This window comes from Macrobrachium nipponense, chromosome 35 (assembly GCF_015104395.2).
Source record: "Macrobrachium nipponense isolate FS-2020 chromosome 35, ASM1510439v2, whole genome shotgun sequence".
Taxonomy (NCBI): domain Eukaryota; kingdom Metazoa; phylum Arthropoda; class Malacostraca; order Decapoda; family Palaemonidae; genus Macrobrachium; species Macrobrachium nipponense.
The window spans coordinates 5,994,892-6,012,391 of record NC_061096.1 but is presented as its reverse complement, the minus strand read 5'-3'; the positions used below and the strand labels follow the sequence as shown (position 1 = coordinate 6,012,391).

Genomic DNA, 17,500 nt, shown 5'->3' with positions numbered 1-17,500 from the left:
TTCGCGTAATATCGTAATTCATATGTTATAAAAGAACGAAAATGTATGTAATATAAGTATATAACTATATATATATATATATATATATATATATATATATATATATATATATATATATAGAATTAATCAACACAAACTTCTTTTATGACGTGTGCCTTAGGTGTCAGCGGCCTTGCCTTTCAATTGAAAGACCTGGGACCTGGAGTCGATTCTGATATATATATATATATATATAATATATATATATATATATATATATATATATATATATATATATATATATATATATATATATACATACATGTACACACACACACACATACACTTTGTGTGCACGCTCCTGTACGTAGGTTGTGAACATCTTTTGTTTATGAGTAAGGAAGCCACCAGCAGCAACACGGACATTTGTATGAGAAATAATGCGCACATTTCCTACCACGGATTAAATTGCATATGCTGTGCACAGCAAATGCGCATTACATTTCTCAGGCAAATATCAGTGTTGCTGCTACTGGTGTATTTTATGTAAAGGGTATGTGTGGCTTGGGATTTAAGAAGAATAAATAGGTAGCTGATGATCGGTAACAAACTTTAGGGAATAAATAAAGACGAGAGAGCTTGCACTTTGTTTTTTCACTTTTCGTGGCCGTATACAGTTTATATAGCTGATCAGTTTTTTTGTTTTTTTTTATAGATTCGTTGTAATTATAAATGAGCCTATATACTACAGGTATACAGGCGGCAACTAAGAACATTTTCTTCTGCGATTCACGGCCGTTTGTAAAAAGTTTATGGAAAATAGAATTAAGAATTTCTGGTTCAGAACTTTGTGATTGGGATTTACTAATCAGCTGAGAACGTTTTGCAGTGAGACACCTCATTGTTATTGTAGATTTAATATGGAGCTCTCCGTAATAAATAAATTGAGACGGGAAAAATTCATCGGAAGTAATTAAATAAACAGCTTTCAGATACCTGTATAAATTGGTTATTCGAGACCCACTACTCAAACGCCATCTCTTCAGAATCTTGTGGACGTCAGGGACTAAGCCAGTACACACACACACACACACACACACACACACACACACACACACAGAGAGAGAGAGAGAGATGATGGGTAAATAGACCATAGACGTGACGGAGGTAGGGGATCCAGCGACACGAAAGGTCACAGGTCATAAGCTGGGAGACATGACTGCACTTAGGGTCGTGAAGAAGGTTGAAAGGGCTCCTCGGAGCTATTTGTGTTCGCTTGGAAGGGCGAAGTGGATTGTGAAAGATAGATACGGAGAGTCTGGAGGAGAGTTTCGGATTGTAATCATGAAAAGTAGAACAAACTAGAAGGAAAATTAACAGACAACTCTATTATTCCCAGCAGTAATACTGAGGTTCTTCTTTGGGCAAAGGGAGGGGGCTCTAATTTTGGATAGTGTGCTAGGTGGAAAAAAGAACGTGTACTTAAAAAGATGAACCTCTCATCCAAAGGCGTCTACGTTTCTGGCTTACTTTTCCATTATTCATCAGTTTGTTTGGCTTTTCTTTTTCTCTGTTATCTTCATCTATCTTTTATTTTTTCTTCCATCTTGCTGCTCTGTTATCGAATTTGTCATCATATTTCTCTGAACGTTGATTGAAATTGGGTGGGCATTGACGCTTTTTAAATGTGAATGCTCGCTGTATCTTGATTAGTCTTTCTAACACTGTAGTAATTCAAGTTCAAATGAGAAGAACTCATAAATAGCTTAGTACGTTATATAAAAAGGGAAATTTTTGTGCGCCTCATAATTTGGCCGTGGTAAAATTCCATATGTCTGTATGCCTTTCTTGCCTTCTTGTATGTATGTCTGTGTCATAAGAGAGAGAGAGAGAAGAGAGAAGAGAGAGAAAGAGAGAGAGAATCCTGGTCTATAAAGGGACAGATTATCTTAAGTAAGCGAAAAGCTCTTGTTCGCTGATGATTATTTCGTATCTCTTACTTCCAAAATTCTGGTTGGATGAATGTTTACAGCAGGTGAGAGAGAGAGAGAGAGAGAGAGAGAGAGAGAGAGAGAGGAGAGAGAGCACCATGGCGTTGCATCCTTCCATACTTTTTTCCCCGCGGCCGACGACTGTAGGGGAGACCTCATAAAAGATTTCTTGCTTTGATTTCGTGACTCGGGTCTTAGCCAATCAGAGAAACAAAGGTTTCTTTGGAAAAAAAAAAAAAAAAAAAAAAAAAAAAAACAAAAAAAAAACGATGTCGAGACCTTTTCTGCTATGCAGAGAAAAGGAAGCATTCGTGGAAAAAATCCTTCGTCTGACGATTGATTTACATGGTACATTTGCTCACTGATAGTAAGTTAGTGTCTCTCTCTCTCTCTCTCTCTCTCTCTCTCTCTCTCTCTCTCACCAGACTATATACACATGTTCACATGCCAACTAATAACAACGTTTTTGATGAAATTAGGCCTACTACAAATAATAATCGAATGATAATCTTCATGCGTGTAGCTATTTCCAGGAAATCTAAATATCATAAATAAATTCATTTGAAAGTTTTCCTATTTCTGCTAAGGAAAAAATTGTGGAACCCGAGTCGTCATTGGCAGAGAAAGGAGCAAATCGGTCCAGCTGAAAATGACAGTCGAATTCAGGCAAACAAAAGGCAAAAGAGTTGCAGGGGAAATTTCTGTGTTTCCAGCATTGCTGCATCTAATGAATTTGAATCACCTCTGTTTGTACAATAAATCTGAAATAAATTCATTTTTACTCTTTTATTCTTTTATCTTTTTTGAATCTCGTTCACCCCAGAATCAAGCATCAAGGAGAAAACGTAATTTAGATTGGAACCATTATATGAGTCACTTCAATCGGGTAAATTATTTTAGTCGATGTCGCTCTAAACAATTCAGGTTTATGTTTCTTTCATGATGTCCTCTTGCTCTGTTTTATGCTCCTTTGGCAAAAAGGTAATCGATTCTGTTGAGGTGTGCTCTCTCTCTCTCTCTCTCTCTCTCTCTCTCTCTCTCTCTCTCTCTCTCTCTCAGTTGATGTGTAATTTTAAGGAAGGTGTTATAATATGTCTCCTTACAAAAACCTTTATTAGCTTAGGCTTATCATATATTTTTACACTTTGAATAATAATAATAATAATAATAATAATAATAATAATAATAATATAATAATAATAATATTTTGGAAGAAGACCCTCTTGTAAACAAATTCTGTTGAATAAAATGGCAGAATTCAGCGAATTAATCTTATTTATTATCTTTTCTATTTTTCTTATTACTCGCTTTTCTGGCTCAGCGATACTTCGCAATAATTGGCCAATATTCATATTGGGGATAATGCTGAAAGTGGTATTTTAAAGCTGAATACCAGAGACGACCCCGGCCTGACATTGACCTCTCTTATGGAATGATACCAACACCGACGACGACCCCTGCTTGATCTGGACCAGAGGAACGCTTCCCATATACCAGTATTCTGATAATACCAGTATACTGATAATACCAGCCTTTGATTAATAAAGCCTGTTCTGAATAAAATACCACTTTCAGCATTATCCCCAATATGAATATTGGCCAATTATTGCGAAGTATTGCTGAGCCATTAAAGCGAGTAATAAGAAAAATAGAAAAGATAATATATATAAAAGATTATATATTATCTGCCATTTTATTCAAAAGGATAATAATAATAATAATAATAATAATAATAATAATAATAATATAATAATAATAATAATAATTAAAATGGGAAAAATGACTAATAATAAAAAGGGAAAAAATTACTGCAATATCTCCCTGTATGATAACCTGCTAGAGCTTAGTCAGCTGTTTTCAGCCAGAAGATGGGAGCAGGGAAGGTTCTGGAAGCCTCCCAGCTGTATTTGTAATTTCGATTTCTGTAATGTTGTACAAGAAATCTATTTTGGAGTTTGATATACCTTATTTGTTATCAGTCTTAAGGCGCATTTTTTGCTGATAGTAATAATAATAATAATAATAATAATAATAATAATAATAATAATAATAATAATAATAATAATAATAATAATAATAATAAGAATAATAATAAGAAGAAGAAGAAGAGCGATCATCATCATCATCTTCACTAAATTAATTTTCTACGAAATTTTGTTATTTGACATGCACATGACTTTAAAAAGAATAAGAAATGACTGCAATGTCTTGGTGTGTCCTATGTATCTTGAGAAATGATTTCTTGTAAAGTAATAAAAGAAAAAATGAAAAAAAAAAAAAATCATCAGTGGTTAGCGTATAATGAATAGAAAATACTACTAACGGGGTTTTAAAAGGATTCTATATATATATATATATATATATATAATCTATATATATATATAGATATATATATAGATATATATATTTAGATTATATATTATATAATTATAATAGGCGTTTTACGAGAGAGGCTTAGCAAACTTGCAACTGCTTACACTTAAAGTTCGTACGAAACTTAAAAAAAATATTAATTTGATGCAGATTTCCATTCTTAAGAGGAAATAACGTATATCTTCGAAAACGCTGATAGAAACGCACCAGCGAGGCTTTCGGAACCTATGGAAAGCTTGTGGTTCTGGGGCTGGAGTGATTAGACAGTAGCGCCTACCTAATTCATTACCGAATCATTTTTTAGGCCTTCCCCCGCCCTAAAACGGCAAGAACCCTCGTATTAAAGAGGCCTGCTTTCTCTATGAATACTTAAGAAGGGGCTTCTGTATCATGGGCGATGGAGTCTTATTAGGGTAACATAATGAATCTCCAAACCCCGACTGGGTGGAGGCTCTTCTCTGTCAACAGTCACGGAGAGATGAGATAACATGGGCCAAGGGGGGTTTTGCATTAGAGAGGGAGGAGGGGGGAGGAGGTTGAGAGCGGGGGAGGAGAGAGAGAGAGAGAGAGAGAGAGAGAGAGAGAACATTCTCTCTGTCACCTCTTTATTCCGTAGGATGATTGCTGTAGTCAAACATATTGTTGCTCAAACTCAAGAACACTAATTAGTTTTCTGTGGAAGAAAACTGTTGAGATGGCTATTTGTCTGTCCGTCCGCCCTCAGGTCTTAAAAATTACTGAGGCCAGAGGGCTGCAAATTATTATGTTAATCATCCAGCCTCCAATCATCAAACATCCCAAATTGCAGCCTTCTACCCTCAGTAGTTTTGATTTTTTTAAAGATTAACGTTAGCCATGATCCTGCGTCTGGCACCTCTAAACGTGTCAACAATCGACTGTGTCTGAAAAAGTTTCATGGGCCGTGGCTGAGAGTTTCATACAGCATTATACGCTGTACAGAAAACTTTATTGCGCCGAAAAAACTTCGGCACATTTTTTACTTGTTTTCTGATCATACAGTATTGTCACACACCTTATAATCACGCAGGTAGACAGGGAAGCATTTTGAGTGTGGTCGGTGGGTGAGGGTGGTATTCTTAAAATGATAAAACAGAATTACAGCCCCAATAAACAACCTTTATATAATTACTAGCTGAGTGGTAGACAGACATGTGGTTTGTGATGATTGGGGAAAAGAGAGAGAGAGAGAGAGAGAGAGAGAGAGAGAGAGAGAGAGAGAGAGAGAGAGAGAGAGAGAGAGAGAGAGAGAGAGAGAGAGAGAGGAATAATACTACTAATGAAGTCTTTCCAAAGACTATAAATAAGCTACTTTTCCCATTTATAAGAGTTATAAAAGCCTTGCTATGGGTGGCAGTTCTCATATGCGGACTATACCCTTATACGAGTATTTGTGTTTTTCTGTAAACATAGTAAACAGTGATAGCTTAGAAAGTGAAGTATAGTTTTCTATATCTTTAATAGTAAACACGATTTTCAAGTTAATGTTAACTAGGCATGGATATTTACTATTTTCTGAAGACCCAAAATGAAAAAGTGAGCGAATATAAAAATTCATGGTGAAATATATTCAATCCTCTAACGGCAATGAAACAAATAGAGGTGACCAAATTAACGTCAAATATTGTGTATCTGATACGAGGGACTAATGCCAAAAGTAAACCACTTGTTTATTTTTAATTTTCTGCTGATTTTTTAAATTATTATCGTACTTAGGCGAGTCTAAATGAAGAAGATAAATCACGGTCACCTGAGAAGGCAACAATCCAATGTGTGCAGTTCCTGTAGCCAAAAGAGCATTGCCCTTACACACACACACACACACACATATATATATTCATTCATTTATTCATTCACACACTCACTCACTCACTCCACAGCATAATAAATCCTGCTACTGCTCGCACTAACGCAAGGAAAAAGCGCACATACCAATAAAAAACGCAAACATTCGAGGAGGACTTCCTGATTGAGATTAAGCTTCCTTATGCCAGCACGGGCCCTTGCCCCGTGGGCAGTAAACGCGATGATGTGTGAAAGACATTAGAAGGCCTGGTGTGGACCCCCAGACTTTAACCGACAAACCGAGACCTGCGGACGAAGAATGAGCAAGAACGTCTAGACTGGGTCATTACAGATGCTGAATGACAGACGACTCCTGTGCCTGAGTGATTCAGGAAAGTAGAGAGAGAAATTGAAGCCCTTTTTCCCACCACATCCCACTACAGAGGCGCCGAGAAAAGGCCCCAGAGGACGACAGGGTCAGTGTAAACCAATCGTCACCTGATAAAACGAGAGGTTTTATTGGGAGGAACAACGAATCATAAACTAACCCGAGCACTGAATCGTGAAATAGGAACATATTGTGTATGAGAGAGTTGGCGGGGAAAGGAGGGACACCGGCGTCGGCGGGAGGGGAAGGGCCCAAGATGCCCCTATCTCCCTAATCTGATGAGGGGACCCCATACTGGGCGAGGCCCCTTCGCTCTGTCAACATCCTGAAGGCGACGTGTAAGCGGCACTAAACAGCTGTCAGAGAGGCCAGCCTAAAGCTGCTATATAGGCCTAGCAGGGGCGCCCAGGAGATGGGTTTTAAGTGCCCTACGCCCTTTAAATTGACTGCTCCCTCGAGGGTTTGGGCACGAGGTGTAAGGTTGACGGGATGCCGGATAGTCTTGGTTGGAGGCGGCCCAAGGGATGTGATTAGGTCATTATACGCGGGCGTACATGCGTAAAGTCTCAGGTTAAAAAATATTAATAAAATATATATTATAAATATATATATATATATATATATATATATATTAGATTTAATTATATTATAATATATATATATATTATATAATATATATATTATATATATGAATAACTTGATCACGAAGTATATAAAACGTGATGCTATGTATAAATAAAGGTTTTTGCCACGAAGTAAAAATGAAAAAGCGAGATAGCCAAGTACTGAAGAAGTCCTGAAGTACTTGGCTATCTCGCTTTTTCATTTTTTCCTTCGTGGCAAAAAAACCTTTATATATATATATATATATATATATATATATATATATATATATATATATGTGTGTGTGTGTGTGGTGTGGTGTGTGTGTGTGTGTGTGTGTGTGTGTGTGTTATTAATATTATATACTGTATACGTATTTGTGTAATCATGTAAAATTCTGTAGGCGACAATGAAAATTTTTTAACGTTATATTGTACCGGGTATTGTATACAGACTTCTGTATAAACTAGCATAAAAATGATAGAACACAGAGAGAGAGAGAGAGAGAGAGAGAGAGAGAGAGAGAGAGAGAGAGAGAGGGGGGGGATGGGGGAAGGAAGAAAGGAAGTGGAGTTGCAGCGGAAGTCGACCGGAAGTAGGTAGGAAAGGGGGAGGGACTTCAAGTAATAATTTCTGAGCCAAAACCGGATGTCATAAGAAATTTTAAGAAAAACTTGTAACTGGAAAGGGATCGACTGGATTTCTGGAGTTCAAATTCCTTCAAGTCTCTTCTTTCGATAAAGGTGTAGTCGTGTAAGAGAGGACTTACATATGCTTATTTATAGATTTAAGCAAGTGAATTCATTATAATGGCTTTAGAAATGACATTCTCACGAGTTTTACATTAGTACTAGATAACTCAATCCCAGAGCGGTTTGTCGTACTTTTACTTCGAATGCAGGCTTTCTGTGGGATTCAAGCTCTTTTATGTTCTCTGATGGCTGATTTACTTAAATAAAGATAGTGTTATAATTTATTTCAGCTAAAGGTCAGTTATAAATGCAAAATATAGATACAACAGAGATATTACAAAGGACGTAAGGAAAACAAGAAATTATTACCGACAAAAATAACACTTATAACAATAAAAACATAAAGTTGTAGTGGTGCAACTCAGTGGATAGTACTACAGTACTACACTTCTATATCTCGTGGCCACATACAGACAAACAGGATCGGTTGTAACAAGACTTGCGAACCCTACAGTGGTTCACCTTCTTTATAAATGATTAAAGGAACATCATATGAACAATAAATGTCGTCTTGAGTATTATAGAAACATGGCATAAGTAAAAATAAAGAAAAGAAAAACACACTCAAGAAAGGAAATTCCTCACGTAATTGACCATGAATGAATAAAAGGAACTAAGAAAGAAAAAAGGAGCCTCCCCATTAATGTACCAAAGAGGCCGTGTTATGCAATCTTTTCCATCAGTTCGATAATCACCTAACTTAGATTTCATCTCTTCTCTCTGTCCCTTTGTAAAAGATGTGTAGCTCTGTACACACACACACACACACACACACACATGTATGTATGTATGTATGTAAGTATGCATATGCATTATATATAGATATATATATATAGATATAGTATACATATGTTCACTATTAAATATAATCTTTATCAGGCTATATTATATCCCAGATAATAAATCAATGATTAAGATAATTTTGACGTGATATCTATAAAAGTTAATAGTACTGAATTCTGCAAGAGTATTTTAATTTAAAAGTTGCTATGATTTTTGTGTGCAATTACTGAGGCACTGGGCGAGATCCTGTGAACTCTGAGAGACGATCTAGATGTGATGTAGTCAAAATGTCTTTGAGTTCAACCACCAGTTACTGTATTATTACTGATACTGGCATGTGCACACATTCCAGTTGGACAGGGGTAAACGGCCATTAACTTGCAAATTAGGCTTCCGCAGAACAGAATGGGAAGCAAAGACAAACCAGATAGAAGGACGGCAACGAAAGTACCTCAAGTTCCTAAAAGAAATAGGTGAAATCAATCAAAATGGATTTTTCTTTTCCAGTCAGACAGAAATTTCTCAGTCTCTCTTAGTTCCCATTCGAGACACTTCGATGGAAGAGTGACCTCTCTTGATAATCTTACTGATTAATGATTAAGTCTTAGAAGAGCAAAAACGAAACTCACCAGGAGTAACTTTTAGACAACGGTCAACGATATCCTAACCTTAGATCCACTGGTAGAATCTCTCTCTCTCTCTCTCTCTCTCTCTCTCTCTCTCTCTCTCTCTCTCCCCGTGTGTACGTTATTTGAGGCTCCTTTCGAAGTCATGTCGTCGGTTTACTGGATGATCTCAGCTTAAGTGGATGGCATCCATTATAGTGATTGGCAGGCACATTACATTTCGTAATGTAAAGGGCTAATAATAATTTGACCGACAGCCACATTTAAGCAGCCTGAGGATCCAAGTCACTAATATGGAAGTAGAAGGGAGCTTAAATTTTCAGCCTCTCTCTCTCTCTCTCTCTCTCTCTCTCTCTCTCTCTCTCTCTCTCTCTGGCAAGCAACCTTAAGAAGAAATGTTCCTAACTCTCTTTTCACTCAGATAGGTAGTTCATCCGTAATGACAGTGGTTGAAACGAGATTTTCCTCTTGTCAAGTCTGAATGCCATCATACTTTTTTTTCAAATCAAGTGTCCCGATGTGGATGTTTATACATTTTGAAGGCATACATGAGTAGAATATCACGGATTTTTATTCATTTAACTCTGACGGACAACTTGGAAAACCCGTTTTTAAGGGAAGAATAATCAATTTTAGTAAGAAGCAAATGCGTTATTTTAATCATTTTCTGCTTCGTTTTCTTTTTGTTCATATTATTCAAAATACGAAAACATTCATATGGAACAGCAGAAAGCCAAATTGAGAAAACGTTTGAAAGTAGCGAAAGCAGAATAAAGTATCAGTAAAAAATAAAGCAACGAAAATAACGTGAGTCTTCTGATACTGAACGCTCACGGACCATCTCAAGAGGTGAATGGTTACAAAAAGCAAATTTCATATTCCAAGTGTCGATATTACTATGAACTAGATGGTAATCATTGGCATCACGTTCTTTGGCTTCCGTGAAACTGTCGAATATTATTATTATTATTATTATAGTAATAAAAAAATACTCATAGTAGCATGAGTCTTAAAATGGAGAAACAAATCCGCAGTTTTGTTATTATGTACATATATTTAAAGATACGTCTGTACAGATTTGGCTTTAAATATATGTGCATATACATAACAGTGGATTTGTTTCTCCATTATTATTATTATTATTATTATTATTATTATTATTATTATTATTAGTTCTTCACTATTTTACCTGTCTCCCGTCTTCTCTTACCTTAACTTTACCATTTTTTCTAATTATTAAGCACACGATATTGTATCAATTACTTGAGAACCACTAGTTAGGCGATGGGTCTGGATTTTAATGAAAAACTCCAAGAAATAAAGAAATAATGTTTAATGTAAATGAAAGTACGGACGGTAAAGGATGGAGATGAACTCTGGATAATCTTCTGTTTTAAACTCGATTGTTTAATTCCATGATATGATTTTTAATTTCATGGGAAGATTCGGTGTGAATGAGATTTCCTTTATGTTTCAGTAACTTCATCAACTTTGAAATATATACGTATATATTTATATATATATTTTTTATTTCCAGGTAATAACGCCATACAAACGACGAGCTGCAGCGGCATTTCCTTCAGATTCTGCAGTTGCAACACCACTTCCGGCGTTAGAGGAGCCTGTTAGCACAAGTGACGATAAAAATGCTCAGAAGGTCTCTGATGCTTCGGTATCTAAGCCAAGAACTGAAACCGCCGGTGCTGGTACAGAGAAAGCACCACCTTCTGCTACCACCGATGACCAAAAGGAACCGAGCGACTGTCCCAAAGATGGTTCAAAACAGCCCGCAACTCCTTCAGAGGTGAGTTCAAAGAAGCTGGTAGTTGATGGACAAGTCATGGCAAAGGAAAGTGTGAGCAGCAACTACGAATCTGAGTCAATGACCACTACCTCGTCTTCCGACTCTCCTTCGTCGGCGCCCTCCACGCCTGCCTCTGCCTCCAAGCCTGGTGTCTCCTCATCAGAAACCACGCCCACGCACACAGTCACAGTCAGCTCTCCGGCTTCAGACAGACCTTTGCAGGAAATTGTCACTCGGTCGCGGAGCTTGGCGTCAAGTCAAAAAGGAACCGCACCTCTACAAAGGCCTGTGACCAGAGCCAGCCGTCAGCAGAGGTCGTTACAAAGGAGCTACTCAGGGCCTTATTCTCGAAAGCATCTCAGGATGTGATGGAGAATAAACGGGAAGAAATCATGAAAGAAAGGTCATGTCTTTCTTTCTGTGTTGACGAATTAACTGTGATTTCAACGCCTTCCTCACCAGTGATATACCAAAAGAAGCTTCGTAGTCACTATTTGTTACATATTTATGTTTAAACTGTATAACATTTTATTCTATTTGCACGTTGTCATATCACTTCAAGTTTCACATTGCTAGTCTGCCAAAGCCATAGATATGTAGATACTGTTTATTCATATAGCCTGAAAGAAAGTAAGTTTGTCGACAGTAAGCTATTCTGTAAAGACTTGACATTGGGTCCCTTTGGAAGCTCAACCAACGACAAGAAACCCTTCGTAGTTGCTTGCAGCCAAAAATGAGATGTTACTCTTAGCTTCTTTCAGCTGAAATGAGTTGCATTTCATAGCGGCAATTGGTAACATGAGCTGCCGTTGTTGGCTGCTTACAGCTAGTAAGTTGAATGGCCTATAGAGTTGCAACTGAAATGAGTTGCCGTTCTAGTTGTGTATAGCTAAAATAAGCTGCTCACATCTAAAACGGGCTGTAGTTGTTCCAGTACATGCCTCTTCATCCATGAAGGATGTCGCCGACCCGGGTAAATCTGTGATGGATGGCCTCCCTTCCCCCCTACCCCATTCTGTTGTTGTTTTTCTTTCTTCATTCCTGTTTTTTTTCTCTCGCTGCAACTGACACTACATCATCATGTAAGGAAAGCTTTCAGGAAAGTAAGGGCATAAGGCTTTTTTCTGTTTATAGTTGTAATAGATGATTGTTTGTTGATGTGTATTTTCTAAATGTTTTAGAAAAGCCAATGGTGTATTGTGTTATTTTTTGTTATGAAGGTTTGGTCTAATCATATTTTGTAAGCATTGCTACTTAATAGATGCCTTTACTAAAGATGGAGCTTAGGAATTATGGAAGTTTTAAATATAATAAATTAACCTCGTCATGTTACAGTCTTGACTGACATGGCCTTTCATTTGCTCACTTGAAGATTAAGAGAGCTTGACGGAAACCCCGGGGCTGTAAGTAACAGAGACTGGCTGCTCTCTGGAGAGTGCACTCAAAGCGGAAATTGATCTTTTGTAGTTTTCGAGCTCGGTTTCCAGATTGCATTTTCATTCATTGAAGTGCAAAGTTTGTATCCATTATCTTTGTTTAAAAATGTAAATCAGTGTTATGACTTGACTCATCTAAAGAATTGGAGTGTCACATGTAACCATAGCCTGAAAACTAGAGGTCATTTGATAGGATTAAAAGGTCAAATGGCCGCATATCTCTGCGGTTATGAGATATCATTCTTCTTTTCGGAGCTATTTTCTGTATTCCCGGAATCCGCCTTGAATATAATTATGTGGTGTTGTACCGCTGAACTGTGCGTCATGCACGAGTTCTCATTGTGAGTGAGAAGGGCAATAATGCTGCTCTGATAGTGGACTCAAATGACTCGAGGGTTTTCGCGATGATGATGAAGAGGAAGAAGAAGCTTTTTCACACATTAATTTTTGCGTGCTTGTGATTTTATGTGTATAAGTGAATTTCATATATAAGTGAGTTGGGTATAAATGCTTGTTTGTATGTTTATGAACTGTTTTCTTTTATTTACCTGTCGTACGATATATTGTGTGAGAATAAGGCTTCAGTAGCAGATTAGGAAATAAGATGGTTTGTAATAAGGATATTATATTTATTACACAGCACTTCTTACTTATGTATACTTTATCTACTCGTGTTCTTGTCACATGGATAGTTAAGAGGATCTTTAAAATTTATGTATTAATAATATGTATATATTGATGATTTGTGATAATCACCCTAACGGGAACTACTGGTTTTCGGGTAAGCAAATATACACGAATTTCTAATTGCAGAAAGGCGTGTATTGTTATATACATACAGTTTATGTAGCGGGAGAAACGTCTTACCTAAATCTTTTGAAAGAGGTCAATAAAATTCCTTGCAGGTAATTTAATGGTTTCTTTGTCTGCTTATTATCCCAGTCTGTTTGATGTCAGTCATACTACATTTTCAAGCAAGTACTGTAAAGGCCCTCAAGTAATGGAGTGAGTCCTGTATCCTTTCCAATCCAAAATATCTTCTCCACAAACAGTTTGATTATGTAGGCTGGTTGACAAATAAATGATAACAAACGGGTTTAACTAGAATACTGATGACACATGCAGTTGGTTATTCTCAAATATCCTCATGAATAACGCAACGGGGTATTTAAAATTTGTGAAGTTTCTTTTTAATTACCTTGTAATTCGTATGGTTTTGGCAAGAACATTCAAATAGTTCCAAATTGATTTTTTCTCAAATGTCACTTACAGTGCCAGTCAATCAAGTGTATGCTTGTAGTGGACACTCATGAACAGCGTACATCTCTTATTTCGATTTTCTCTGATCAAAACTCTTATAAACTTTCTGTTTCTGGATATCTGTAAGAAAAGTTTCAGATCTGTAATAAGAGCTTCAGAATTCCCCAGCACGACAACTTTCCCAAGGAATCTGGAAAACCAACAATGACAGCCATGGCCTATTGTAACAAGAATTACTCAGAAGAACCTGCATAGTGACATCGTTCCATTGGGCATGTGGGAGAGCCTACCCACTAAAAGAAACTAAGTTTTAATTTGCGTGGAAGTATGTCTCCTTCATTTCCCTCCCATACATTGAACTCTATTAAACAGATGGCGCTGCTTATGATATGGCGGTGCCCTCTGCCGCTCTTCCGGTACTCAGTGGTGTTCTAAATATCGACCATAAAAGGACATTTTAAGTTTTCTGTTTTGTGAGAAGGTAAGAGTCATAAAGAGTCGATTAAGTTACCACAGTCGTAAACCGGGAGGTCTCTCTCTCTCTCTCTCTTTATCTCTACCCCTCGTCCACCGCTGACTGACTTTTGTTCTACTTCGCTGAACGCGGTAAAGGCTACTGGTCACCACCACTTGTGCCGCAGAGGTTGGGATGGTAGTAGTCTCAGTAGCACTAATTGCGGCCAGCAATAAATTGACGTCCCTATGATAGTGCTCCCTCTCTCTTTAACGTCTTATTATGATAATGAAGGTCAGGCGATGAAAGTGAAACCCGAGAGCGATGTCGAAGTTTAGCTGCTGAGCTTAAGGATCTAAATTCCCGCTATAAGAGGAACTGATTAATCGCACCCCATTACTTGAGTAAAGGTTTTCCTATCAACATTATTGGGCATATAGTATATTTCCGAGAGACAACATTAATAATATGAGCTCATCAACTTTTCGTGTTTCGAAAGCCCAGTAATAGTACTGAACTTATTATTTAACCGGAAAAGTTAATCCTGGAGAGAGAGATTTTCTCCTTGAGATCATGAAATTTGGCTGGCATGAAACTGTTTTGTCACCTTCATCAATGCAAAAGTCGAAATAATCAACGATGAAATATATTCAGGGGAAAGACTTTCTGGGTCAGGGGCTGCGGGATCGTGTTAATGTGTACGCAAGCTGTCAATTTTCAACGATAGGGATCTTTAGCTCTAATTCATTCCTTAGGGATATGTAGCATGGCTGAAATATATATCATTTAGCAAAATCTAGTTCGTGTTTGGCATTCATCGCACAAGCACATAACCTTCCCCTGTGCCACTTTCTCTCAAACGTTTGGCCTCTTCAGTTCAAATGCCCTGTCCAGTTTTGTCGAAATGGTACTTTCGTTTAGTTTAGTTAGGACGCCTCGGCTTCTATATCTTTCTTTTTTAGTCATGTCTGCAATGTTTTCCTAGGAAAACAAAAGTATTTTGAATCGCATAAAACTGACTGAATTCTCAGATATGTTCTTCTATTGTACGTTTTACAGCGATGTCTGTTGCCACGTCATCGTGTGTCTGCTTGTAGGTTACCATACATTTTCTAGTGAATTAACTTTTGTGTTTGCAAGAACTTTCTAACAATTCATTAATGAAGTGGTGTTTACTTTTCATAACTGATATGTTTTTGTTTTGTATTGTAGTTATTATAAAATATGATTTGAACTATGTATGCCACTTTGATAATCATTTTATAAAATTACTGAGAATGTTTTGTACTTCCTGTTGCAATAGTCACCTGCTTACTTGAGAGAAGAAGCAACTTCCGTTAATATGAGGGTATAAATAAATTTACAAATAAAGTTAATCAGTTGTAACTATGAAGAGAACGTGCTGTCTCAGCATGAATAAATTATGAGCAGAGGGACGTGCCCTCAAGCCTGGAACTTTCCGCTCATCGAAATATCTAACTTGCATCCTTTACTTCAACCTGATCATCAAGAGGATAGAGATACTCACATCAACATTAATTCTAACCTATTTACAATGATCAGTTCGGTACCGTCGTTCGGCGAAATTAACGATCTTACTATTTCGTACTTCTTAGTAATGCATCAAGAAATACTTAACCAAAATATAACTTGTTTATACACTAATTCCCAGTTGCCTATGGTGCACATGTAAATTTTCACCACTGATTTCTTTTTAACGATCCTGTTTCTACATATTCGTCTTATTTAGCATGATCGTTACTTACCCTAAAGAGAAAAAATGACATTCTGTTAACAAGGTCGTGAAAAAAAAAAACGATAGGCAACGAACACAAACTTTTACTCGCGATTGCTTGTTATAAAAGAGTTCTCTGTTAGGTCTGTATACCGTAGAGATCTTGATAATTTGGTGTATTTATTTAACCGTAACTAAGAGGAAATAAAAAAAAAATTAAAAGAAAATGACGCTGGTGCAAACCACACTGAAGTTGATTTATGCAGTTGCTTTATATGTAATACTATTTTCATAATATGGGTTTGGAAGTCTTTGTCTCTTCTCATTTTTCTCGCCTTCCAGTCTCACGTCTTTTTGGTTTTTTCGGTGTTAAAACATATTAATTTCTCTTTCTTCTTTTTTCCAATAAATCTGGGGCTTTAAAAAACACCAAGTTACCTGTACTCTCGGCTTCTGCATTATAAAAACCTTTGTTATCATTACTTATCCTAATGCTATAACACAAGTCCCGTTGATACTAATGGGCGCTGAGCACTGACATACCATTCCCATTTCCGCAAAAGAAAATATTTTGGGTAAATAGTAACAACACTTATCAACATCCCACTGTTCTCTTCAAACAATTTTGTCACTTCGGGTAAGTAAAAACGAAGGTTGCTTCTTCTCAAAGGTCCCAAACTAGCTGCTCTGAGAACCCGTGAAGTTCACTAATTAATTAAGAATTCTTTGGCGTTGCAAAACAACGAAATCTTGACCGGTTACAATGACAAAACAGTGCAGCGGTTTAGCCATTTCTTGTTGTTGAAGGAAGGCTTTCTTGCTCAAGGCACATGCTTAGGCTCTCCTCCAGCGTCTTTAACAATTTCACTGGGCCATTGAGTATCGGTGATAAAAGTTGATTCAAATTCGCAATGATAAGAAAAACACAAGGTAAGCCAGTAACACCCAACCCATGTTGGAAATCGTCGGCTTGGCTGAATTAGCAATGTACTGAAGGAACCACAGTACGATTCTTTGTGGGAATTAAAAAAAATAATGTCAACGGAACATACTAATTAATATACATACGGTTTTTGGATTCTCCACCTGGAAATTAACCAAAAACTTAAAGATGGCAATGGAATGGAATTAGAGGAATGTGCTGCAATGTTTAAAACGCTAAAGAATCGACGACTGTTTGTATTCGTAATATAAATTCTCGCTTACTTGGCCTTCAAAATCGTGAAATTAAGCCCTGTGATATTTCCTATTTTAATGAAAAAAGTGAGTTACAAATATTTTTTCGTGCAGCAAAGACTGGCAAAGGTGGCTCTTAAAGTCTACTTTATACATCAGGTAAAATTAACTTCAGATCCTAACGGACAAGTAGCAAGAACAATTTGATAGCTTTTTGACATTTGTGTTTCAGATAATTCAATGTGTAAACTTTTTGAAATTCGTTTCTGTCAGAAAATGCAGCAATATGTAACGAACTTGGTTTCATTTCGACTCCGTTCGTCACGACCTGTCGTTA

General features: G+C 37.0%; 1 protein-coding gene across 1 annotated transcript in view; it reads left to right on the top strand.

Moving 5' to 3' along the window:
- Window positions 1-13,457, top strand: part of LOC135208406 (mucin-5AC-like) — a 229,572-nt gene extending 216,115 nt beyond the window's left edge. Inside the window, exon 6 of the mRNA XM_064240541.1 lies at window positions 10,836-13,457. Coding sequence (XP_064096611.1) covers window positions 10,836-11,471 — 636 coding nt within the window. The 3' untranslated portion in view covers window positions 11,472-13,457. The remainder of the gene's footprint in view (window positions 1-10,835) is intronic.
- The last annotated feature ends 4,043 nt before the right edge of the window (window positions 13,458-17,500 follow it).